The following is a 27,738-nucleotide window of genomic DNA, read 5'->3' as shown; positions in this document are numbered from 1 at the left end:
GCAACAATGGGCAGACTTATGCTAAAAAGCGATCTCTTCCAGACAACCTTGGGATAGTAAAATTGTGTCTGGTCAAGGCGTCATAGAAGAATAATAAGAATAAAAAAGGGAGAAAAAAAAAACTAATCCAAAGGTTGCCTGGAAGAGATCGCTCTTAGGGATAAGGTCACCCATTGTTTTCTCAGTGTGATTATTTCTTGTAATTATTTATATTTATAATAAGTTTACTATTGTAATTTTTTGGAGAAAGCAATAAAGAGTACCTATCTATCTATTTATAAAGATAAATATAAACTAAATTAAAATGAGATGAGTTATGAAAGTGGATAAGACAAGAAATGTGTATACTTTTCGCACTTTGTTCTCTCTGCCCGCCCCGCTAGGGTCTTAGCATGAAAATATATTGTAATTAATAGTTTCAATATGAATTCAAGTGTAACAACGTACCAAGGATGACTGTGAGGGAGTTCGCTGATGAGATCTGCTCTAGAGCGCGAGACGTGGACCCTGACCTCATCGGCACCGGTCTGCAGAGGCTAGACACTGATGGTGAGTTATTATTAGGGATATTCACTCTGACACCATATAAACTAATTATGTGGGGGGAGATGGGATTAATAGGAATGGAAATTAACAATCCCATTGCTGGCAATATACCCTATCAGGTCAACCTCCACACAGTTCCCCCTGGAAACTATTTTGATTATGGTTGAATTAAACACGATATGTCAACTGATCTGCTTCTTTCTCACCTATTATTCCTCACTGGTGCTCCGCCAGTGTATACCGTTAGCGTAGGCGAAGTAAGCATTCTATTATCATCCATTAAAAAAAAATATTTTCTCCCAAATTAACTGATTAGCTATCAAATTGCCAACTGTTTGTGACGATGTGAGTTCTATTAAATTCTGTGACTAGTTTAGGTAAGGCTGCAGTGGGTCTCGGGCTATCCTATAGCCACTAACCGGTATTCATAATATTCCTTATTGCACTAAAACAGACAGTAATAATCGTCGTGTTGTTCCCGGCATAGGATGGACCACCCTTTCCTTTCCCGTGGGTGTTGTAAGAGGCGACTAAGGGAGCTTGTGATGGAGGGATGGGCAGCAGCGTCCCTCTGTAAAAGTCTAACTGCGGTTACCAACTCGCCTGCCAAGCATGACAACTACTGGCAAAACTCCCATTATGGGGAATGCATCTGTTCAGCAGTAGACAGTTAATGGCTGAAATAATAATACAGTAATCATAACAATTAGAAACAATATAAGCCAAGGTGAACTTATCTCTAAAAGATATCTCTTCCAATCAACCTAACACAGTGGCATAGGCGTAGTGAGCGACATACATAGAAAACCATTTAAAATAAATACAAGATTTTATTCATTAAAAATTAGTATAACACTAACCTCACTATTATCATCTCAACTATTACCTGTTCACTGCTGAACATAGGCCTCCTCCATGTCATAAAGAATCTAAGCCACCTGCATCCACTGACTCCTTGCAATGCATTTAAGGTCGTCACTTCATCTAGTAGGGGCTCGTTTTACACCGCGTTTGGCGTACGACATCGCAACTCCAGAACCTTTGTTCTAATCACACAATTCATAAAGCCAACCTAAGACACTGGAATTAATTTCAGAAAAACCATCACCAAAAACTGCGCAAATTATGCAGAAAAGTTATCACTTAACATAAATGTATAAAAATATAGTGAAATTCAGAACTTCTTGTCTTTTGGTGTTAGCTGATACTCATTATTCTTCAGATATGAGCAGCGCGTGTGCGGTGTGGTGCGACACGAGAGGTGGCGGTTACAAGTCCCGGGGCTGGACCCTGCCCGATGGCACGGCTTGTTCAAGAACATCACCCATGTTCTGTATTTCAGGAGTCTGTCAGGTGATACTTCTACACTAATATTATAAGGAGGAAAGATTTGTATTTTTATGTGTATGATTTTAATGAATAAACTCAAAAACTACTTTGCCGATTTCAAAAATTCTTTCACTGTTAGAAAGCTACATTCACCCTGAGTAACATAGGCTATATTTATTGCTAAAAAAGATTAGGGGTTCCTTCTAAAGCTTTAGTAACGTAACTCAAAGTGTAAAAAAATGCTATAAAATATCTTGCGTCGCGTGCGCTGCGAAAATTATTGGTGATAGAACCAAAGTGTGTTCTACAATATCGAAGAAAACATCAATAACTACAAAAAACTTCGCGATATTATATGCCCAACTATTATCGTTATGTCACAATTACCACTTTTTAAAATGTTGTAAAAATGTTCAGCCGTGCGAAGCCGGGACGGGCCGCTAGTACTTTATATTTATTACGCCTAGAGTAGTATTTGTAACTCAGACGTAACGCTTGACTGTACTCTGGGAATCCCAAAATCGAATCCCAGCGTAAACCTTAGGAAGTAATTATTTAAAAATGATCGTCACTTGCATTTCAAAGAGCCTTACCCCCTTATTCATACAATTGTCAAACCTCCCATAAACCCATTTTAGCTATTGAACTGTTTTGTCTCTTACTTTAGTGCTAAATTCGTAATTTGAAAGAAAGTGACATCATCTTCCTACCCTTATCCCAATTATTATTTGGGGTCGGCGTAATATGTTTTTCTCTTCCATTCTTCTCTATTCCCAGTCATTTCCGCATTCACTCCCATTCTGGCCATACCGTCTCTCACACAATCCATCCATGTCTTTTTAGGACTTCCTCTGCTCTAGCCATCTACATTCATTCATTCAAAGAAAGTGACAAAACAGCGTAATAGTTAAAACAGGTTTTTTGAAGGTTTTAGTTCTTATGAATAAGAGGGGGTGTATAAAGGAGTTGTTTTGGGGTATTTAATTTATTTTCCAGGGAGGGCCCTTACAAAAGGTGCATATATATAATCAGACTTATTTTTTGCGTAATATTGAAAGCTTCACTATTTATATTTAGGTGGGCACCAGAAAATATTAGAATTGGCATGACCCTCCCTAAAGTAAATAAGTCTATGAGAAGGTCTCTCTCTCCTGACATCGCCCTCACGCATGGAAGCGTGTATTAGCTCTTTATAAGTTCTCAGATAAAAAAAAATTAGATGTCATGACAGGAAGGTCAAGGAATAGAGCTGGCTGAAAGAGAATGCATAAATTAATTGCCCCGATAAGAGGAAACTCTTAAATGAAAAGAAGAAGGTTTGAGATCCTTCATACAGACTTGATTGTTTCAAAAGAACGAGCAAGTATTATTTACTTACTAAACATTTTAATAAATTGCCTTTAAATGTGAGAACAGTAAGCCATAATCCACTAGTATAATGTATCGAAATGTTTCGCTGTGTCTTATTTTGATAATCCTAAATAAATAAACATAATCCGTTCTAAAAGGACCAAAAATAACTTCCAGAAATTCACATGCTCTTCAAATCCTGACAACGAGTTCACTTTGAAGCCGAGTGACTGTGAATGGGAGGCACTGCAGTTACAAACGGCAACACCGCACAGTACCTCGTAAGTAACTTTTTAATGGTAATTCTTTTTTTTTTATACAACAAACAAAATGTTACGCCCAAATCTTATTGCTTGGGGTAAATGTGGCAAAATGTCGTCAGAACAAAAACCTCCGGCACGTGGCGGCGTGCGGTGGGGTCCCAGTGGCGGCCGACGAGCGGCTGCCACTACCACTGCGTGACGCCGGGCGTCGGCGTGCGGCTCGTGCGATCTGCCTCGCGCCACACCGCCAGCATACAGCTGTGCCGCCCCGACACCACCAGGCCTGATCTCGTCAGTCACACATAAACATACACTTTGTTCATTTCCTTTCTTTGGAAGATGGTGTGATTAATGAATTAAATCAACCTTATTGCTAGGGGGGAAAGGGATTATTAGAAATGGAGACTGAGAAACTTATATACTCTTCGGAAAATATACTCATCCAGGTCATCCTCCTCGCGGTTCCCCCTGGAAACTGTCATGGTTAATTCCTGATGAATTCATCATGATGGGCTAACTGGCCTGTTTTCATTCTCATCTATCACCCTTCACTGGTGCTCCGCCAGCGTATCCCGTTAGCGCAGGCGGGGTTACCATACCATATTCACCCATCAAAATCAATCTCATTGCTATCAATAAACCTCTACCTTACGTATAATTCCACTGACATATTCTAACCTTCAAACCGAAACAGTCATGCAAGCGCTGCTGCTGAATGACAGAAACACATGGAAATTGTAAATATAGGAACAGATGATGGTTTCCTCATGGTGAACTTCTGTCCATATAAATTCCTGATATCCAAATCCAAATCCAACAGCATTTTAATTCTAAGGAATATGTCATCTCACCACTAGTAAGAAAAACTCCACAAAGGGAGAAGCTCACGTATCCAATAGCGAGTCCCCCCCCCCCCCCCCCAGGACAACAGCCTAATAACACCGATGCATAATTAGCGCTCATTATTTCATATATTATATTCATAACGAGTATCAACAACTTTTTTATAAAAAAAATCGAAGGTTTAGCAATTAGTTTTTTTTTTTTTTTTTATACACAACTTAGAATGACAAACAAGCTAATGGACCACCTGATGGAAAGTGGTGACCGTTGCCTATAGATATGAGCAGTACCATGGACATAACAGAGTATACTGTTTCGCCCATGATACCCCTTATGCCATACATACATAGCAAATAGTGCCCGCCACTTACTGTTACGATTTGTCCAGGGTTGCACGCAACGCAAGACACCTTACCAGTACGCAACCATGGTGTGCAGCAAGTACAAAGAGAGAGTCAGACGGCTGTCCGGTCTGGGGATGCAGATATCGCCCGCACTCGGTGAATACTCTTTTTTTTTTATTAACTACTTTATTGTTCTCTAGCTACTACAACTAAAAACTGCAAAATATAATGAATGAATGAATGAGTATACTTTATTTGCATTATACAGTATAGGAAATAAACAAGACAATTTACAAACACAACGATACAATTGTATAAGTACAGTAAGGCGGTCTTATTGCTGAGAGCAATCTTTTCAAGACAACCTTAGGGTAATGGACTAATTGTTGTACAAGTAGGTATGATAGTGCTGTATAATTAAAAAAGCATCTTTTGCAAATTAAAAATATATAAAAATTATATACACACACACATATATATATATACATACACATACATATATATATATACACACACATACATATACATATCACTCAAACAAAATTATATAATCCCATGCGTATATATTAAATATATACCCAATCGTTATTTGAAAAAAAAATTTAAAAATGTATATAACCTGACAATTAACTATAATTGTAACATTATTTTGAACGTTGTTACCTACCGCCAAGACCCTCACACACAGCAGCTTCCTCATTTTCTAAGTATTATACAAACTTACTACTTTCTAACAATTCGCTATCAACAAAGAGTTCACCCCCATACCTTAGAGCCTGAATAGTGGCGTACAGCGCGGTTTCAGAGATATTTCCCCCCACAAACGCTCAGACTATGAAATGAGCTCCCTGTCATAGTTTTTTCCATGATACTACAGCGTGGGATTTAAAAGGGTCAAGCGGTTTCTTTAGAGTCAGCAACGTGCGTGTAATGCCCCTGGTATTGCAAGTGTTTATAGGCTACGGTAACCGCTTACCAGCAGCTTCGGCTGTGTGTTTGTTTGCCACCTCAGTGATATAAAAGTACTTAATTTAGTTGGTTAATAACTATAATGATATACACATAATTATTATTATTCATCATCTTCCAACCAACAAAAGTCGGGGAAAGGGATTGTAAATAATAGAGACTAAGAATCCCATTGCTAACAATATACCCAACCAGGTCGACCTCCTCGCGGTTCTCCCTGGAAACTATCATGATTAATTCCTGATGAATTCATCATGATGGGCTAACTGGCCTGTTTTCATTCCCATCTATCACCCTTCAGTGGTGCTCCGCCAGCGTATCCCGTTAGTGCAGGCGGGGTTACCATACCATTTTCACCCATCAAAAAATTCAAAAAAAAATTTTCCCATAACATCGATTCCATTAAAATCTCAGAGGATCCAGACCGTCCATGCCGCATTGCATGCCAGGATGAGCGGGTGTCGCACCGGTTCTACTTGGTGAACGGGCACGAGGGCTGGTTCCCGCTCGGCACCGCCTGCGGGAAGAACAACTCCTCATACTGCGTCAGCGGCAAGTGCTTGGTGAGTCTCACTTTACACCCTCACTGATACATGCATTGTCAACTTGGATCACCAGTCCCGACAATACCTCCTTTGTAATATGATGATCATGTTTCTGTTGTGAATTTGTTGATAGGCAAAGGCGATCACTACCAGTAAAGTAGACAAGTGTTCCAACTTCGACCTTTAGGGAATATATAATCTCTTTCTTATCTACTGTTCCTTAGAACAGACAATTTTTTCCCCCTTTCAAGATAGAACAATAGGATATTGTTCTATCTTGAAAGGGGGAAAAAATTGTCCTACCTGGATACCTGTGTTAACACTAATACATGCCTAGACAATGGCGGACCGGCATAAACGTAGTGGGTAGGCCGTGTAAATTATTATAACGGAACGATCACCATACTACCCGACTCTGTGTGACACTACACTTTACTACTACAAGACTGTCTTGTTGTTATCTCTATCTATTTTATATATCTGTTTTAAAGTAAAACTGTTAAATATATTAAAGACTATTACAGCACCAACCGGAGTATTTATTAATATTGTATCAAACAACCTGTAATCTAAACTTACAACTTGCGCCTATCCAAGGATAATAATGCATGCAAGGATTCATGCTATCATTTTCATAAAGTAAATTAAAGTAAGTTCACGCTACCATTTTCACAAAGTATCTTTGTATAAAATAGGCCACCCCTTCCTTTCCCGTGGGTGTCGTAAAAGCCGACTAATGGTGGGCGAAGGATGGGCAGCAGCGTCCCTCTTAAAACATATCTCAAACCTAACTACAGTTGCCTGTCACTTACCAAGCGTGACAACAACTGGCAAAATCTCCCAAGGGGGACGCTTATGTTCAGCAGTGGACAATTAAAAGGTGATGATGGTGAAATGAGTAACATTTATTCCAAAATTAAGTCGCAATAAAGTTTTTGAATAATTTTTTTGAATAAATTCAAAAAGTAAAAGGCTCTCAATTAACCTCTGTTATAATTTCGTACAAATATTGTCTTTTTTGGAGCCAAATGTACTTGTTGACATCTGGTGAAATCATAGAATGCTAAAAAATAGATAAGAAAAAACCCTTTATTCAACACAGCCATTGACACTAACTGTATCACCATTCTTGCTTTTTCAGGAGTTCGGCCCTGACAACACCCCCCTATCTGAGATGGTGTTCACGCTGCCGCTACTGGGCCGGAGTAGCACCAGTTCGAGCAGCAGCGTCTCGTCGAGCAGCAGCGTGCGGCGCGTGACGTCACGACACCGGCGCCGGCGCAGCCTTCACCGCGACAGGATCACGGTGAAGGCCACGCTCGAGCAGCGCCATCTGGAGGAGCTGATCGCGAGGCTCAATCTTACACGTAAGTTATGTGAAAGTTAATATAGTCATATCGACTGTATGTTTTTGTATCACTCATGTGGTTTTTAAACAGTAAATTGGTAAAAATTTAGAGTTTAAGTTCAGGGAAGGGATAAGCACGAATAACACAGAGTATATTGGTCAATCCTCGAATTTCCTATTAAATAAATTCAATTAAGTAAATTGAATTAAGTAAATTCAATGTCACAGTTATAAAGTAATCCGAAATTAACATTTTCTGTCTATTCAACTATCTTATCACATCACGTGAGACGGATATAATGGAATCTTTGGAAACAGATCACAGAGTACTTTGTGAAACCTTTAGTGATGTTCATGCCTATAGGCAACTAGCGTTAATTGTTTAAAAATGTGTTTATTTGCTAATTCGACTCAAACAATTTATGTGTTTTTTTTTAATGAGTGATAATGGAATGGTAACCCCACCTGCGCTATCATTATACACTGACGAGGCACCAGTGAGTGATGATAGGTGAGAATGAAAGCAGGTCAGTTAACCCACCGTGACGAATTCCACTAGAATTAACCACGATGGTTTCCAGGGAGAACCACGTGGAAGTCAACCTGATAGGGCATATTGCTAGCAGTGGGGCTGTCAAACTCCATTGTTAGCGATCCCTTTCCCCTCTCCCCAATGGTATTTGGAGTGGAGAAGGATATAGGTTACCACTAATGCTTCTTGTAGCCTAAATAAGTTGATACTAGTCAATCAACTTATTTAGGTTACGGGAACGAAGTCACGGGAAAAGAACTATTTATATTTGCTTTTATTTTTCGATTACAAAAAAATCCGGACATGCTTACCTGAATTTTTGAAATTCTCCCATTGCGTCCGTAAGATAAATTTCAATATGTATAAAACGTGAATGTTTAAACTACCTTAATTTAATTTCCAGACAATGGCAACGAGCACATAACGTACTACGACACTGTGCCGGACAACATAGAGGTGGACTTCAACAACCCCATACATATAGCGCCCGAGGACACGCTGATGAGGAAACCGCCGCGACCCACTTGGGACTAAGAATTGTCTACAATTCTCGGACTAAAATTAATTTTGAGGCGATCAAATTTGAATTAAGCTTGGAATATTTCACAAATAGCATGTTAATCACTATCATCACTACAAAGGCGCTTCCCGTCTGTCTGTTCCTATGCAGGCTTAGGTCTTTAAAACTATATAACGGATTTTTATACAACTTAGAATGGCAAACAAGCTGACAGCCCACCTGATGGAAAGTGGTAACCACCTGAGTCCTCAAGAATCTACGGCGATTCTTAAGGACTCAGATGTTATTGCTCTGTACCCTGTAAATTCACCCTTCAAACCGAAAAACAGCTATGCTATAATAACACCTGAGTCCTCAGGAATGGCAACGCATGGGGGGTATCATGGGCGAAACAGTATACTCTGTTATGTCCATGGTACTGCTCATGTCTATAGGCGATGGTTACCACTTTCCATCAGGTGGGCCGTCAGCTTGTTTGCCATTCTAAGTTGTATAAAAAAAAATCATATGAAAAGCAAAACCATATGTCACACCTGTTACTTCCCTTCTTCTTGTAATTTCACCGCCGTATGTCCTTCAAATTGGAACAACTCTGCAAGCGTAGATGCTTGGTGATAGAAACATAAGTGGTACATAACAGAGGTGTCTATAGCTTTTATAATGGATGATAATGGAATGGTAACCCCGCCTGTGCTATCGGTATGGACTAGCGGTACACCAGTGAGGGATGACAGATGAGAATGAGAAGACAGATCAATTAGCCCATCGTGATAAATACACTTGAAATTCAACACGACGGTTTGGCCACGGGGAAGTCGATCTACCCTGTCAGATCGACTGCTATTGGTGGTACGCATTACTAACAATCCCTCTGAGGAATATAATAGTAACCCCGTCTGCGGTATACGCTGGTGGGAGACTAGAAAAGGATGATAGTTGGAGATGGATACAGGCCAGTTAGCCCATCATGATGAATTCATCAGGAATTAACCATGATAGTTTCCAGGGAGAACCGCGAGGAGGTCGACCTGGTTAGGTATATTGCTAGCAATAGGATTCTCAGTCTCTATTACTAACAATCCCTCCCCCCCCCTTATAGGATTAGGAAACAATCGTGCTACGTAATACCATTTTTATGACAATTAGCAATCGTTGGCAGTGTTTGTGGCCGTCATACGGAATTACCTGTCTAGTCGGTGGGAAAGGGATTGTTAGTAATGACCTTTAACAACCTCATTACTAGCAATACACCCTATCAGGTCGACCTCCACGCGGTTTCCAGTGGGAACTATAGTGGCTAATTCTTGTTCAATTGGTCACTATGGGCCAACTGACCTACCATCATCCTCACCTGTCACCCTTCACTGGAGCCTTGTTAGCATATACCGATAGCGCAAGCGGGGTTACCATTCCATATTCACCCATAAAAAAAAGTAGGACCTAGTCGCTGTCGTGCGAGGTAAATACCATTAAATAATTCGGTTAAGACCCGACAGTCTATGTAAAGCGGTACATTATGTATAGTCAATGCAATAAAGTTGAAATTATTTATAATATAGTTTCATCGACTGTACAATTGTTGTGATCATTTTTTAGTATTTATTTTAGAGAATTTTATACTTTGTTATATAAGTAGGTAGGTTTTTAATTATTAATTAAATAATATATTATACATTTTTGTGATTTTTCGTTTTATTGAAAACATTGAAATTTTGACCTCTTTAGGCAATGGTAAGTAGCAATGCAATTATTTATAGTATGTTTTAATAAAAACATAGCTGTATGTGTTTAATGCCCTTGCCTCATAAAATAAATTAGGTGAACAAGTAAACAACTAAATAAAATTTGTAAGAGAAAAATCAATGATGGTCGAAATAATAATTTATTGGTAATTATTTCGAGTTCTAAATTAATACAAATAGTAACATAAGTTAGTAATCAACTGCTATGCGAGATTCCTAGTGTTACCAGCATTTTATTTGGCTCTGCAAGGAACCACTGCCATAGCTTCCTCAAGTGATTCTTGTCTCCATTCTGTAACAATTAAAATAAACCTTAAACTGTCTATCTAATTAATAGATTAAGAATTAAAAAGCAAGAAATAAATAATCTGTTTTAACTGATCCAATATGCAATAAAAAATTTGGTCCTTCACATACATAACAAGACTCTAAACTAAAAGGAACGGAGTAAGAATCATCACTATTGATCTTATCCGAAATGATCCCCCTGTCCCTTCAGGTAAGGATCGAGATACAACGGCCTGAGTTGAGGTTCAAACCGCATCGCAGTGCCCCCAAACTATTCAAGTCATATCCGGTAAGCACAAGACGGCGAAAAGCCGCTCTATAAGTCCTTCCGCGAGTTTGGAATGCTGTTTGCACTCACCCCGTTTTTTACCCAGTGAGGCTATAAATCCCCAGCTGCGACGAAAAGCATAGCTTTCTTAGTCGCCTCTTATGATACCCATGGGAATGGAAGGGGTGGCCTATTCTATGCCGGGACCACACGGCGAGTTTTATTAGGATCCGACTATTTTATTAACAATAAATATATGATTAAAATGTTATAGGTCTTTATTATAATAAATATAATTTGAATATTACGTTCTCTATAAAGAGAATAGTCTGACAATTTTTTTTTTATACAACTTAGAATGGCAAACAAGCTGATGGCCCACCTGATGGAAATTGGTACCTGTCGCCTATAGACATGAGCAGTACCATGGACATAACAGAGTATACTGTTTCAGCCATGATACCCCTATGCATTGCCATTCCTGAGGACTCAGGTGTTATTCCTCTGTACCCTGTAAATTCACTGTCATATCCCACCATTCAAACCGAAACAGCCATGCAAACACAACTGCTGCAACTGCACGGTAGAAACACGAATGGGACAGAAGTACCCAAGCAATCGAAATATCTCACCTTCACCGTTGTGAAGAGACCACTTGCTTCAATGACCATCTTATCCACACTCTCCATCTTCTGCTTGAGCGAGTGCACCAACGACGCGACCACAGCGTCCCTACTGTTCGGCTGTCTGGTACACCCGTCCCAGATGTAGTCGCGCATTTGTTGCGTTGACGTTTTACTACAGTAACAAAACATAATAATCCTTAATAATATTATAAATGTGAAAGTGAGTTTGTTTGTTTACCTTATAACGCCTTAGCGGCTTAACCAATCGCTATCACACGAAGTATATGGGATGGAAAAAGATATAAACCACTTTTATCCCAGGCAGTAAACATATCTGTCATGTAAAGGAAATCGCGGGTAAAAACTAGTAAAAAATAATTCTAGAAACTGGTCTCTTCAAGAATACTGTGATTGATTGCAATTGATAGCAGATTTAGACATGTACCTTTTTTATACCACTGAGGTGGCCAAAAAAACCACAGCCCAACCCATAGTAAGCGGTTACCGTAGTCTATTAACGCCTGCAAAACCAGGGACATACGCGCGCATTGGCGACCTTGATTTAACCTCTTTACCCGTTTCTTGAAGAACCCCGTACCATAGTTTCTTAGAAAAACCTTTGACAGAGAGCTCATTCCATAACCTAAGCGTTCGTGGTAGGAAATATCTTTTATATTTACCAAATTTTTTTTATTACCACTCACACATTTTTGCAAACTTTTACATATTTTATTATATTAGAAGATACAAATTTTGGACTATAACAGAAAGGTTTAAAAAACAATATTGTAAAACTAATTTTTAAACTGTTTTACAAAGACTCACAATTCGATCAACGCCGACTCCTTCCTTGTGAAACATTCGCCTATGCTGTCTTTTATCTCTTTAATATGCCTCTGTAGCTCAGTGTACACCTTTACCAGTACCAGTGGGTCAGTGGTTGGCTGTACGCCCAATATACTGCAAAGAGTATCAAGCAGTATGTCTGATGACTGGAGTTTATTTTCACAGGCGTCCTGCTCCTCGCGTATACTGTTCATTGATTCCTGTAAAGAATTGAATAAATATATTATAAAATCGACAGTATTTTTCTGTATGTGCACCTAAGTAAGTGTTTCCACTAAAATACGTCTATTTTATACATTAAACACGTGTTGAAATTCTAGTCATTAGGATCGTTTTAAAAAAAAATATACATTTTTTTCGTCTATGTTTTTTGATTACGATGCCAATTAGGAACCAAATAATAAATACTTTTTGCAATCATTAGATTTTACTGCCGTATTGGTATAATATGGTTTATGTTTTCGAAGCAAAAAATTATTAAATGCAAAGCAAAATCTGTACGTAAGCATGTTTTTCTGCGTGTGAACATTTCTTGTAATTTTTCATTACATATACATACACAGATTTCTTATAAGTTATTTGTATCTATAATAAGTTTGCTATTGTAGTCTTTTGGAGGAAACAATAAAGAGTATCTAACTATCTCATAAACATATTTGAGGTATTTAAATGTGTTCTCTCTTTCTTTTATACCAATTTCTCGATTAGAAAGGAAGTGACAAAATACTGTAATAGATAAAATATGTTTATAGGTTTAAACTTTTATAAAGAAACTATTGGTGTGTTCCACATAATATATTATTATACCAAGCGAGACGTTGTGACGCAAGGCACCGAACACCCCCTGAAGAAGACTCGCGAATAGAGTTGAAACAATTGTCGGAGACTACAAACATAGTAAGTTCATAAAATCCCCATTGTTATTGCATCAACCGTTAACTGTCCACTGCTGAACATAGACCTCCCCCTATTGGGGAGTTTTACCCATAGTTGCCACACTTAGCAGGCGGATTGGTAACTGAAACTTTGGTGATGTTTTAAGAAAGAGGCTTTTAAAAAAGATGTTACCAGAGGGAGACTTTGTACAAAAGTCGATTGCTTGGGTACCTCTGTCCCATTCGTGTTTCAACCGTGAAGCAGTTGTGTTTGTATGGCTGTGTTTCGGTTTGAACGGTGGGATATGGCGTGAATTTACTGGGTACAGAGGAATAACACCTGAGTCCTCAAGAACGGCAACGCATGGAGGGTATCATGGGCGAAACAGTATACTCTGTTATGTCCATGATACTGCTCATGTCTATAGGCGTTGGTTACCACTTTCCATCAGGTGGGCCGTCAGCTTGTTTGCCATTCTAAGTTGTATAAAAAAAAAAAAAAGAAAAACGCTGCTGCCCATCCCTCAACCACTAAGTTCCTTTATCGGCCTCTAAAGACACCCATGGGAAAGGCAGGCGTGACCCATTCTATGCCGGGACTACACAGCTACGGAACGGTACAGTTGTGCATGTATACAAACAATAATACAGAAAATATGTTTTATCACGTACGATCCTACTGCAGACCGCTTCCTCCTCACTGACTACGTACTGCCGCAACTGCGACGTGAACTGCAGTAGTTCCTCTAGAGTGCGCAGCTCGTGCCTGAGAGCGCAGTACAGAAGCCGGTCCAGTGCCAACGCTTGCTGCGTCCTCTCCAACAGGTACGAGATATCGTTGTCGATTTGTCTGCAAATTTTAACTTTAGAGTTAGTAATTAAAAAAATGTGATTAGCAAACATTTAACTATTTAAGAGTGAAGGAGGAATAATCTGTTGTATAGATTCTATACAATACATTTACAAATTTACAAGGTATAGAGGTATAACACGTGAGTCCTCAGGAATGGCAACACATTAGGGGTATCATGGGCGTAACAGTATACTCTGTTATGTACATGGTACTGCTCATGTCTATAGGCGACGGTTACCACTTTCCATCAGATGGGCCGTCAGCTTGTTTGCCATTCTAAATTACATAAAAAAAAATACAATATTAGTATATGTAGTAATGATCCTTATTAATATTATAAATGTGCAAGTGAGTTTGTTTGTTACCTTATATCGCCTTAACAGCTTAACCAATCACTATGAAATTTGATGTACGTACACATACTATATGACGTGCAGAATGATATAAGCTACTTTTTATCCTGATCAATAAATCTGGCCAAGTGAAGTCGCGTGTAAAAGCTAGTAAGCAATATAACATACTCTCTGATGGCCAACGCGGAGCGGGCTGCACTCTCGACCACCTGCCGCGTGCATGACTTGGCGAACTCGTTGATGGCCTCAGGTATCTGCTGATCCAGTATCGTCTCCTCTTGCAGCAGCAGGTCTATGGCGCTCTGGGCTTCTACTATGGCCGCGCTAGTCACAGATAATAATAATCCAGTCAACATCTATCATCATTATTAATGTCTATTTTATGTAACATAAAAAAATTTAAGTATAATTTTTTTTATGACTGTTTGTACAATAAAAAATAAAACATAAAACAAATTGAAATAATTTTGAGACTGGAATTCTAGAATACAGAGGCTGTATATGTATAGATATTGTAACTTGTATATATATATATATATATATATATATATATATATATATATACCCGCCCTTCTAACGAAATTTCCTACTGACCAGTATTTTTATGTATGTATATATACGAGTATGTTCGCTAATTCTGTAGCGATACTGAATTTTTGGTGATTTTGATTAAATTTAGAAAAACAATAATATATTATCACTAATATACTTACTTCACTTGACTGCGATGAACGTTATTGTAATTAGCAACAAGAGCCAATTTCGCTTGCTCGCCTGCCAGTTCAGTTTTCGAGTCGATATAAAGCTGCGCCGCCACTACCAGCCTAAAATAATTCGTTGTAATAAATATATATATTTATTTATTTTTTATTTAATATATATAATAAAATAAATAAATATATAATACTTTTTAAGAATATTATCTGGTCCAACATGTGATATAACTTCATGTTTCACAAAATTACAGCATACTTAGTTTGTTTTTAATTTTTATTATTGTTATTATGTCACAATCTAAAATATTAAATATGAGTAAAACTGAAATTAATCTCAAAATGAATACAAAAATTATTACTGTTGTTTAGATTTCTCTTTTGCACTACTGCTGTCGACACACTACTTCCTATACCACTGTGTTAGGGGGGAAAGGGATTGTTCGCAATGGAGTTTGACAGCCCCATTGGTAGCAATATGCCTTATTAGGTCGACCTCCACGTGGTTACCCCTGGAAACCATCGTGAACAATTCTTGTTGAATTTGTCACGATGGGCTAACTGACCTGCTTCATCCTCACCTATCATCCTTTACTGGTGCCGGGTGAAAAAATACCTCTTTGTTAAGTTGACGGGAAGAGATCTCTTTCAGATAAGTTCACCTCTGTTTACATTGTTTATAATTGTTATTATTATTCTATGTTATTGTACAATGAAGAATATATAATAACAATAATGCAACAGCTATTTTACATACCATTTAACAATTGACAAAAAGTAAATAATAATGGTAGGTAATTGATCTTATGTAAAATCATTGTAACCCATATGTAGGCGAAATGAAATGAAATGAAATGAAATGAAATGAAATTTATTTGTTATAAAAGTAGTACATAATAGATGGTATGGACTGTATGCTGGTATGGGAACGTGGTGTCTTTAGGAAGATAATTATAAAAATACATATACAAAGCAAAAACGAGAAAAAACAGTAAACAAAACAATATCTTATAAAAAAAAAATACTTTGAATGTAATAAATAAATTGTCACGAATGGGGTGGCTTGTTTTGAGTATTAATGCTTTTTTTAATAATGCCAATATTTTTTTTATATTTTTTAATTAAAAATACAGTAAAATCATAGATAACTATTATTCACTTACTTCTGTTCCATATTCTTAGCTTCCATTAACGCTATACGTATATCTTCGTCTGTGAGGACATCCTTGCGTTTCTTGCTGAACTTCTTAGAGGTGTAGAGATCAAAATGTGATCTGAACAATGCTTGCGACTGTCTGTACGACTCGAACGGACCAAATGTGAAGAATCTCCTGGCTACATCCTAAAAACAATGCAGTTTTATACTTTTATACTTATGTATCATAATTCCAGCCTGTATCTAATTATTATCATCTATGCATTCCCAAAGAGGGTTGACGTCAAACAGGTAAAACTAAAAGCCCAATCTTTTTTGTAATGTGGATAAAACCATATGATGCCGACCCCAAATAATAATTGTGATAAGGATAGGAAGATGATGATGATTCCAGCCTGTATGTATCCACTGTTCGATATAGATCTTGCCCAATGCCTTCCAACATATGTGATCCTCCACTTGTCTCACTGGGGACCACAAATTATTAGTCCTTTTCATTGGAGAGTTTAAGCCCATAACCATAGTAAGTGGGTTGGTGGCTGAAATTTTTAAGAGTTAGGGGAAGGTTTACATTTATGTATGGTGACCCTAAAATTGTAAATAAACAATATGTATATTGTAATTGTCAAAACTCTTAGACAAAAAATACTTATGTGTAAAATTATTTCGTATTTTTTTTTTATTATTTTGACAGTCAAAATAATAAAAAAAAATACGAAATCTTTAACTTTTTTTGCTGTTAAAAGTTTTTTTTACTGGTTGTATGTTATAATTATAATGAACTAGTTTTTAGGATAAAGATTACCATGTCCATTCCAAATACATCATAAACTAATTGTTTTTTTTTTTATGTCAAACTGTTAAACATGTAGCTTAATAAATTCACATAAAAAAAGAAACAGTTTACACTGTGGCAATAATAACCTTATCAATGTGACAATTACTGTACAGTTCTAAGGTATCAGCAATTGTATCTATTACACCCTCAGTGATATTCTCCACATCCTCAGAAAGCCGGAGGCACTCCTCAGCGGCTGAGGACTCATCATCTTTGCACTGCTGCTCGGCAGCATGGAGTTTGGTCACTTCCAAATTGAGTTGCTCTTTTATGAGTCTGAAATGTGTGAAGTGTTCTTTTTATTACTGGCAAGGGCAAATGTTGATAGTAAACTTTAATGAATAAAAAGAACCTAATAAAATGGGTAGAGTTAATAAGAAAATAATATACATCGCCACAAAATATAGTGCTATCATGGTTATTTACTTTTCTGTTTGCAACTTTGAATAGTAAGTAAGCTAATGGCATGACTGATGTCGATAGAGAGAATAACTATCACTTCTAGATGTAAATCGTACCATAGGCACCACAGAATATACTTGTCATGTCTATGGTATCACTGATGTGTTGCCATCTATGAGAACTATGATGTTATACCCTCAAACACTGTAATTATATTGTCATATTGAATCCTTCAAACACAAATATAGGCAGAACTACATAACAGAAAAAAAAAATTAAATTATATGGCACAATATAAAAAATTATCACTGATAACAGAAATTACTGATACTGGTAATTAAAAAAATCCTAGATTTTTCTAATGGCTTTTCAGTACTTCATATACACGGAGTCCAAAAGTAGGAAAACCAATTAATTACAACCATTCTAGATAGTGCATCAAGATAAAATATACACCGAATTTTAAATTAGATTTTCAGGAATATTACTATGAAAACTGTATTCCTATTTAGTGTATTAATTTTTGTATGATACCAGAAAAAAACATACAAATAGTCAGCCAGGTAAAATATTTAAAAATAATTGTTTGAACCTCTATTGCTTTTATTAAGACCTCTCCTATATTTTTTTCTTAAATATCTCCCATGTACAGACATTGTTTAGTTACAATTTTATTACATTAATAAAATAAAAAGAAATTACTCACTCATTCTGTTTGACTAACTCTTCAATGACTACAATTTGTTTTTCCAACAAGTCCAGCCTCTCATTCTGCATTTCAATGTCAGTTTTGACTTCTTCTATACCTTCCTTGTCTCCCGGTAAACAGATGCCTGGGAATTCTTCCAATACAGAAGTAATAGATGACTCTAGTTCTTCTGGTGAAAGCAGTTGACCCTTTTTCTCAATAACTGTGTATCTGTTGAATTATAAAAAAATATTTGTTGTTAAATAAACAACTAGGTTGGACTTTATTGTAAACAACTTTGTAGATAGACAAAAGATAGAAAGATGACTTAAGAACATTGGGTTGATCAATATGGAAAAGAAAAGCACCGAATAGACAATTGTGAAGTACAGTGGAGGAGGCCTGTCGCAAGACAAACTGAGGAGACAATGTCTATAAAAGAAAATAATATAATTTGCCATTGATTTTCAATATCCTTTCCACTTTGGGTTTACTGAAAGATAACTCTTTTAGAGTAAACGCTCACCTTTGTACGTTTACTTACATCCGTCATATTTTTATGAATTATTAGTGTTTTTTTTTTATACAACCTAGAATGGCAAACAAGCTGACGGCCCATCTGATGGAAACTGGTAAAATGACATGACTGTCGTAACTGGACATGAGCAGTACCATGGATATAACAGAGTATATAGGACTCAGGTGTTATTCCTTCGTACCCAGTAAATTCACACCATATCCCACCCTTCAAACCGAAACACAGTCATGCAAACACAATTGCTTCACGGTAGAAACACGAATGGGACATAGGTATCCAAGCAATCGACTTTTGTACAAAGTCTCCCTCTGGTGTACAATGAAATATAATTAAAATAAAATAAATTTGAATATAGATGTACAATAATTATGTTATGTACCAAATTTTTTTATTTACTTTGCTTAGCTTTCATTATTTATTATTTGCCAATTACTAATAATCCCCTGCCATATATGGTTCTAATATTTTACTAATATTAAAAATGGGATAGGTTGTAAAAATTTGGTACATAGATAGATCCTAACTTAACATAGGATACCTTATGTTCTAATTTTATAATAATTTGAATACAATTTCCATTATTTATATTATATTATTATTCATATTGTTAATATCTTTACTCATTTAATAATTTAATTATATTTTAATGTTTGTCAAACACAAGGCATGCTGTGGTTGCCTATAAATGTAAGAACGGTGAGATCTGAGCTGCCAGTGTATTGTATTAAAACTTAGCTTTATTGTAGCTGTATCTTATGTTGGTAATCCTGTAAATAAATAAATAAATAAATAAATTCACGTGTGCTATCCTGTGAAAAGGAGCTAGTTTATAATATATAGATCTAGACTTAATTATACTGACTGTAAAATTATACAAGAAATAAGGGTATCCACTGAAATAACAAGGACACAATAATATTCACAAGAAAACATATTCAATATTTTAATATTAAGAAATGTTAAAATATTTTTTTTAATTTTCCTAATTTTATCTTACAATTAGTGAAATTTATGACTTATGTCACTAGATATACTTTTGTGACCTTACATTATATATTTGTTCATCTAGTTTATAAGCATTTCTGATTATTAGTTTAATTTTGTACCTATATTTATAAGTGAGAGCACTTTTATCACGTACTTTTTCTGGAATTGCTTTGCTCACTTTCTGTTTAATATAAAATAAGCAACGCGAACAAAACCATGGGATACAGCTAGTAAATATTAATGTTAAGTACCTATAATCTTCCCGTGCACTCAGGACATTGTTATGGTCCAAATTATTGTAAAGCCACCGCAAAACACCGGCGAACGCGGGATCGTTTAACATCCATTCAAATGATTTCTTAAATGTATCCACTTGTAAACTATGAAGGAATGGCACGAATTCATCATCACTTATATCATTTAACGCATTCATTGTCCGTAATTGTAATTTAAATAATTTTCTGTATATGCGAATAAATTCGGGTAAAGAAAATTGCAATAAGAAAATTCAATGTAGCAACGGTCGTTGAGCCATTGTTTGTTGTTTTTATTTGACGTTTAAATATATGTCAGTTATGTGTCAATATTGAAAGATTAAACGTTGCTATTAAGGTACACCGAATATATTAATTAATATTAGGTTATATTAAGTTGCAAAATCGGTAAGTTGAACTAGATTATTATTATTAAAAGAAATCGAAAAGTGTCTAACAATTTATTTTTTATTTGTTTGTAAGTTTTTGCACAGAATTCATAAAATTATGTATGGTCTGTGGAACCCAATCTACCAACTTAATAAATTTACGCTGCCAACCTAAACACATTATCGGTTATTCTCTAAGTATCCTATCCTCTAATAGATGGCACCACTAGTTCTTTTTTTTTATTTAAAATTATTCAAACAATAAAACAATTGTTCGGTTTTTTAAATGGTGCGTATATTATATTTTATAATTTCTCTTCGATAATTTTGTTAAGTACACCAGATAATCACGGATTCGTAGGTAATTTTATATCACAGAAGAAGGCTATTCTTTAATTAAATAAAAAAACAACCTTGAAGTCAACTAAAAGTTTATGAAATATTCCAATATATCTAAGATATCTAAGTAATCTGCCACTACAATATAATAGCCAGTAATATCTAATTATTAATTAAACACTAAAGCATACTTTATTTCAAGCATATTTTATTCCCAACCAATTTTGTACTAACTGATAGGTAGGTGAAAAGGAACAAAATAAATGGGATAATGATTGAAATAAGTTGATAACGTAGTGCGGAGTGTTTTAGCAACAACAGTAGTATATCATTCGATTGGTGTGACAGAAAGAATGGAGGAAGACGGGCCAATTTGGACCATTAGCCAATTGTGCCCCTTCATTTTGGCACATCCTCGCTCTTGAACGCTGGCAAGTTCAAGGTCAATGTGCAACGGACGGACGTCAACAAAACTATTCTGTATGCGTAGTCTAGTAGGATAATGTAGCGAAATCCTGTTGCGTAATCAAACATTGTATTTATTTATTCATAATATGCCCTCAGTGAGCAAATTAGCTAATATCAACCAATGTACCACCAATAATATTAAAGAAAAAGAATTATAATCAATTACAAAAAATATAAAGTAATAAATAAAAAAAAAATTGTAAAACATTATTTTAATTATTTTTTTTAATGCGTAACCCTGCATTCGGAAATCCTAAATTATTATCAGGTTGTAAAAATCATTTATGTGGTGTTTCTTTCTTGCACTATCAGTATTGCTGGCAGGACATCATTAACAGATGATAGGTGAAAATGAAAGTTGATCAGTTAGCTCATTATCACGAATTCCACAAGAATTAACCAAAATGGTTTCCAGGAAGTATTGCGTGGAGGTCGGGTAATTTGTTAGCATGGAGTTGGCAGATCCTATTACTAACAACCCCTTTCCTTACACCAGTGAGGGTTGACAGATCAGAATGAAGAGAGATAAGTTGACAAATTCACCACGATAGTTGCTAAAGGGGATCGCGAGGAAGTCTATGTAATAGCACAGATAATATAATACTATACGAGTATAATTTTAATATAATTAATGAGATTTGGTTTAAGAATCTATTTTATTAATTTTTACGTATTTTTACGTAAAAAATCTTCTTATTTTTTAAAATAAGTATATACATATTTTATAAATGATTTTGTTTGTTTTCCAAGACTTACAGAAGCATTAATAGTAAATCGCGACTAGTATCGCCATCTATTAAATTGTTTTCCTTTAGGCCATTTTTTTCTTCGTCATTGGGACCCCCTGGTAATAGTGTACATTGCTAGCAATGCGGCTATCCTCCATTGTTAGTAATCCTATACTTAATATTTGTTTGTTAACTAACACTCTCTCACAATTTGTTGGTGCCATCTATTGAGCAAAAATGATAAAACGTTACCAGAGCGAAGTGAGACATCGACGGTCTGCTACTGCGGTGATAGGCAAGAACCGCACTTACTCGCTCTCGATATACGTGTAATTAGCGAACTAATCATCATAATAAATACCTCATAATAAATTCACATTTCGTCAAAAGTAAAAATAAACGAGTTATTGAACAGTTCCTGCACCCATAAACGTTTATACATACAAAAGGGAAAAGTGCAAACACAATTAAATATTTAGTTGAATTTGTACTTAATTTTCTATAGTTTTAGTAAGTGGTCACTTGCATCTTGCTATAAAGCATTGAGTAAATAACTGAGTAAACTATCATCATCATCATCACATCAGCCGTTAATAGTCTATAGCTGAACATATACTTCCCTCATAAAGTCATAGTGTCAGTAGTTGCCACGCTTGGCAGGCGGGTTGGCAATCGCAGTTAGGCTATTTGTGACGTTTTAAGAGAAATGCTGCTGCACATTTCTCGATCATTAGGTTTCCTTAATCGCCTCTTACGACATGCATGGCAAAGGAGCGGTCGGCCTATTCTATGCCGGGAACATACAGCAATATTTTATATATATATATATAAAATATATAGTTTGCATAGATAGATACTCTTTATTGTTTCTTCCAAAAGATTACAGTAGTAAACTTATTATAGATACAAATAATTACAAGAAATAATCACAATGAGAAAACAATGGGCGCTAAAAGCGATCTCTAGCAGGCAACTTTTGCATGGAAAGGAGTATTTATATAATGTATAATTTACTGTATGTTATCTGAATTATATAAAATAAAGTGTGTTTTGAAAAATCAATATCTATTATTAGTTATACATAGATACTTTTTTTTTAATGGATGATAATGGAATGGTAACCCCGCCCGCGCTATTGGTATACACTGGCGAGGCATCAGTGAAGGATGATAGGTGAGTATGAAGTCAGATCAGTTAGCCCATCGCGACGAATTCAACAATGATCAATCCCAATGGTTTCCAGGGGGGACCGCGTGGAGGTCGACCTGACAGGGTATTGGTATATTGCTAGTAATGGGGGATTAATTTCCCCATTGTTAACAATCCTTCTTTTCCCTATATACATACTGTAGTATACTTAAATAAATAAAAGGACATGTAATTAATATAATTTAAGTACAAAGATGGCTTAAAATGATTAAAAATACGTAGGCGATAAACAAATTTATACTGCGAATGCTAGAGTGAATAGATCTCCAGTGGCCATACAAATACTTACATATTGCAAAGAAACCTTCTATGTATAAAGGCAGATCGAACATTCTCGAAGCCTATTGAAATCTTGCTTCCGTTGTTTGCTTTCTACTCTGTGTCCATTGTTAGATATCATGCAGTTATTTTAAGCCATGACGTGTTATTTAAGATTTTATTTAGTAAATAGGTTTTAGCTGTATATACAATGAATGATAATGGAATGGTAACCCCGCCTGCGCTATCGATATACACCGGTGGGGTACCAGTGAGGGATGAGAAGTGAAAATGAAAGAGCAACTCAGTTAGCCCATTGTGATTAATACACCTGGAATTCAGCACGATGGTTTCCAGGGGAGGTCACTTGACGGGGTATATTGCTAGCAATGGGACTGGTAGTTCGCATTACTAACAATCCCTCCCCCCCCCCCCCAAGCTGTATGTATAGAAATAGCCTAACTCATTCCAAAGCCCATACAATACATGTATACCGGGGGAAAGGGATTGTTAGCAATGGAGTTGGATAGCCCCATTGCTAGCAATATGCCTTCTTAGGTCGACTTCCACGTGGTTCCCCCTGGAAACCATCGTGAACAATTCTTGTTGAATTCGTCACGATGGGCTAACTGACCTACTTCATCCTCACCTATCATCCTTCACTGGTGTCCCGCCGGTGTATACCGATAGCGCGGGTGGGGTTACCATTCCATTATCATCCATTAAAAAAAAAATACGTAACTCACGGACACGTGTGTGCAAAAGATGTTATATATAAATATATAATTATATAAAACTTGCGTATCATTATAAGGTAACTATTTAATACTGCGCATGATTTAAACAAGTCTGCTAATTTATTTTCGCCGAATGTACCTACATACATCAGTGAAAAGGTTACCGTGGAAACAGTGGTCGATGCATTATCAAGTATCTCTGTATAAAGTAGGTGGCATGGAGCATCCTTCACACAGCTGTATTGTCCCCTCAACTAGAAAAACAATAGGCCCAGCTTGTGCAGCCTCCTTCTAATACCAACGTAGGATTTAACGTCCTCGAAGTATGATGTGGACTTTAGCGCCTAAATCATAAGGTTGTAATTTCTTTGAAATTAGCCATATTAGGTATTTATTAAGTTTTTGTCGAGTCATCAACACTAGAACTCCTTCGTGAATACAAAATACTGATACAAAAGTAAGTAGGTACTTTCTATTTGTTTCTAAGGGTTTATCTTTTTGAACAAATTGGAAACGATTTCGCTTTGTTTTTTAATTTATTCCTGCTTTGGTTTCCATATTAATTTTGTTACGTTTGAAGCTGCCGCTTTTCTTTGCTAAACAAAAATAGCTTGGCATGAAGTACTTTTTGCTTGTGGATACACTTCGGCATTTTAATTTTTATACATAATCTATTGAGCGACTGTTTTTTTTTTTTTATATTGATAAAGGTGGCAAACAAGCATACAGCCCGTCTGATAACATTATTGCCTATGGACGCCTGCAACACTAGGGATGTCACGTTCGGGTTGCCATCTCTGAAGAATAGAGGAAAAATAAATAATTAATAGAGAAATAATAATAATAGAATAATATCACTAGAGGGAGTATTTGTATAAAAATCGTTTGTTTGGGCACCTATGTCCCATTCGTGTTTCTACCGTGAAGCAATTGTGTTTGCATGGCTGTGTTTTGGTTTGAAGGGTGGTATATGACAGTGAATTTACAGGGTACAGAGGAATAACACCTGAGTCCTCAAGAATGGCAACACATGGGGGGTATCATGAGCGAAACAGTATAGCCTGTTATGTCCATGGAATTGCTCTATGATGTCTATACGCAACGGTTACCACTTTCCATTGAATGGGCCGTCAGCTTTTTTGTCATTCTAAGTTGCATAGAAAAAAATGTCATTCCACAATGTTACAGTATGTGTGTTACATTAATATTATTTTGTTTTATTTTAACTAAATAATACAAGCAAACAGCCCTTCTGCCCCTCCTGGGTTCACTTTGCGTTCACAGAACATTTATAGCGGGTTTACTTGACAGTTAGAATGAAATGCATTCTAAACTTACCGATTAATATAAATAGTACATGAATCGGTATAAAAGGATCTATTTACGTCGTAAAATTGGACTTGTTTAGACGTTTGCCAGTCTGTTTGTATGGCTCACGTTGGTTTCGGCTTAATGAAACGAACAGCGAATGCATGGAGTGCTACTGCTGTACACAAAAAAAAAATTATGAGAAATATTAATTAATTCTGATATTTTAAAATAAAATAAAAAAGGAAATATGTAATCATAAAATCAATAATTTATCTCTAATTGTTTGTATTGTACATTTTTTTTCTTAATGGGCGTTATGCAATAGCTTTGAAATTCAGAACCGATTTTGTTAATTCATTTTGCAGTTAGTATAATTTACCTTTACCTAGTATAGTATTATATTATCTATGCCTTTACTGTAAAAAGAATTGTTAAGATCACTGGTCTTACGCAATCTATCTTGAAAATCATCATTTCTGATGAGCAATTCGTCACGATGAACCAACTGACCTGATATTATTCTCACCTAATATCTCTCACTGGGGGGAAGGGGCTGTTAGTAATCGGAAATACCTATTGTTAGCAATACATCCTGTCAGGTCAACCTCCCCGCGAGGGGGAAAGGGATTGTTAGCAATGGAGTCTGACAGCACCATTGCTAACAATACGCCCTATTAGGTCGACCTCCACGTGGTTCCCCCTAGAAACCATCGTGAACAATTCTTGTTAAATTCGTCACGATGGGCTAACCGACCTGCTTCATTCTCACCTATCATTCTTCACTGGTGCCCCGCCGGGGTATGCAGATAGCGCGCAGAATACGAAACAGTATACTCTGTTATGTCCATGGTACTGCATATGTCTATAGGCGACAGTTACCACTTTCCATCAGGTGGGCCATCAGCTTGTTTGCCATTGTAAGTTGTATAAAAAAATTATTTCAGCCATTAATTGTCCACTGCTGGACATTAAACTTCGTCATAAAGAGAGTTTCGCCAGTAGTTGCCACACTTGGTAGCCAGGTTGGCAATGCGCCATTATTTATTTATCCTAACCGCAGTTAGGCTTTTAGAGATGTTTTAAGAGAGACGCTGCTCGCCTCCCTTAGTCGCCTCTTACAATAGCCACGGGTAAGGAAGGGGTGGCCCATTCTATGCCGGGACCACACGGCGCTCCATTGTGTTATTATCTATTAACTAAAAAAATCCATTCATATAACGACTCCATTGAATTTTTTGTCACATTCCGTGCGGTGAGGTAAGCAGTTCCACCCCAACCTACAAAATGTGCCGAATAGATACAATGTTCCTCTAATAGGACCTAAATAAACAATTCCTTTGTATATATCCAAGCTAGACGTATAACTCTTGTAATTAATTTAGTCTAAACTGGACGGAATTAGGTATACAAGAGCACAGCGGCCTAGTGGTTGTAATAGTCATTTTATCCATTTAATTTTTTTTTTTATTGTAATCTAAACTACGAAAGTAGTTTAGATTACAATAAAAAAAATATTAAATATTAATAAACTACGAAATACTAAACTACGAATACCAGAGGAAGACTTTGTACAAAAGTCGATTGCGTGGGTACCTCTGTCCCATTCGTGTTTCAACCGTGAAGCAGCTGTGTTTGCATGACTGTGTTTCGGTTTGAAGGGTGGGATATAGCGTGAATTTACTGGGTACAGAGGAATAACGTCTGAGTCCTCAGGAATGGCAACGCTTGGGGGTATCATGGGCAAAACAGTATACTCTGTTATGTCCATGGTACTGCTCATGTCTATAGGCGACGGTTAGCACTTTCCATCAAGTGGGCCGTCAGCTTGTTTGCCATTCTAAGTTGTATAAAAAAAATAAATAAACTACGAGAATTCCCGCCAAAAGTGTAAAAAAAAAATACCATAAATAATAGAAGGCAGGAGGCAATAGAACGTATATTTACGATAACGATAGTCTATTCTCAGAGAATAACCTTATAACTGCTTATAGTTCTATTTCTTAACATTCTGCCATCACAAATCACTCGACAGCCAAGCTACACTATGGGTATTTATATTTTAAAGTTGTCAGCACTCACTTTGCGTTATTAACGCATCACAGTTATTTTTGTTCTTGGTGTATGAGTTTAATTAAAAAAAAAAATTGACAAGCTTCAAGCGTTACGTCTGTAAATATGTTAGTTGTTGTATTTTTTTAATGGGGTGAAATTGGAATGATAATTTCGACTGTACTAACGGTATTCTTTGTTTCAGTCTTTAAGTAATAATTATTTTGAATCGAT

General features: G+C 36.4%; 2 protein-coding genes across 2 annotated transcripts in view; one reads left to right on the top strand and one right to left on the bottom strand.

Moving 5' to 3' along the window:
- Window positions 1–10,263, top strand: part of LOC113521877 (A disintegrin and metalloproteinase with thrombospondin motifs adt-1-like) — a 63,006-nt gene extending 52,743 nt beyond the window's left edge. Inside the window, exons 11-18 of the mRNA XM_052899944.1 lie at window positions 435–549; window positions 1,769–1,899; window positions 3,403–3,506; window positions 3,608–3,779; window positions 4,720–4,831; window positions 6,059–6,207; window positions 7,331–7,556; window positions 8,473–10,263. Of these exons, the coding sequence (XP_052755904.1) occupies window positions 435–549; window positions 1,769–1,899; window positions 3,403–3,506; window positions 3,608–3,779; window positions 4,720–4,831; window positions 6,059–6,207; window positions 7,331–7,556; window positions 8,473–8,603 (1,140 nt within the window). The 3' untranslated portion in view covers window positions 8,604–10,263. The remainder of the gene's footprint in view (window positions 1–434; window positions 550–1,768; window positions 1,900–3,402; window positions 3,507–3,607; window positions 3,780–4,719; window positions 4,832–6,058; window positions 6,208–7,330; window positions 7,557–8,472) is intronic.
- Window positions 10,264–10,452: 189 nt separating this feature from the next.
- LOC113521757 (augmin complex subunit dgt3) lies at window positions 10,453–20,326 on the bottom strand. The gene is made up of 10 exons (XM_052899955.1): window positions 20,014–20,326; window positions 18,256–18,468; window positions 17,234–17,423; window positions 16,317–16,495; window positions 15,154–15,264; window positions 14,609–14,764; window positions 13,907–14,084; window positions 12,339–12,559; window positions 11,520–11,685; window positions 10,453–10,623 (listed from the first exon to the last, which is right to left on the bottom strand). The coding sequence occupies exons 1-10, from the start codon at window positions 20,193–20,195 to the stop codon at window positions 10,528–10,530; spliced, it is 1,692 nt and encodes a 563-aa protein (XP_052755915.1). The 5' UTR covers window positions 20,196–20,326; the 3' UTR covers window positions 10,453–10,527.
- Between the last annotated feature and the right edge of the window lie 7,412 nt (window positions 20,327–27,738).

Source organism: Galleria mellonella, unplaced genomic scaffold (genome assembly GCF_026898425.1).
Source record: "Galleria mellonella isolate WM207_F2 unplaced genomic scaffold, CSIRO_AGI_GalMel_v1 utg63, whole genome shotgun sequence".
Lineage (NCBI taxonomy): Eukaryota > Metazoa > Arthropoda > Insecta > Lepidoptera > Pyralidae > Galleria > Galleria mellonella.
This window is presented reverse-complemented; position numbering and strand designations above follow the sequence as displayed.

Coding starts and splice junctions, on each gene's coding strand:
- LOC113521757 (XM_052899955.1), bottom strand. CDS start 20,195: ATGAATGCGTTAAATGATATAAGTGATGATGAATTCGTGCCATTCCTT. Junction 18,469..20,013: donor AGTGCACGGGAAGATTATAG/GTACTTAACATT, acceptor ATAATTCAACAG/ATACACAGTTATTGAGAAAA. Junction 10,624..11,519: donor GTCTCTTCACAACGGTGAAG/GTGAGATATTTC, acceptor TAATTGTTACAG/AATGGAGACAAGAATCACTT.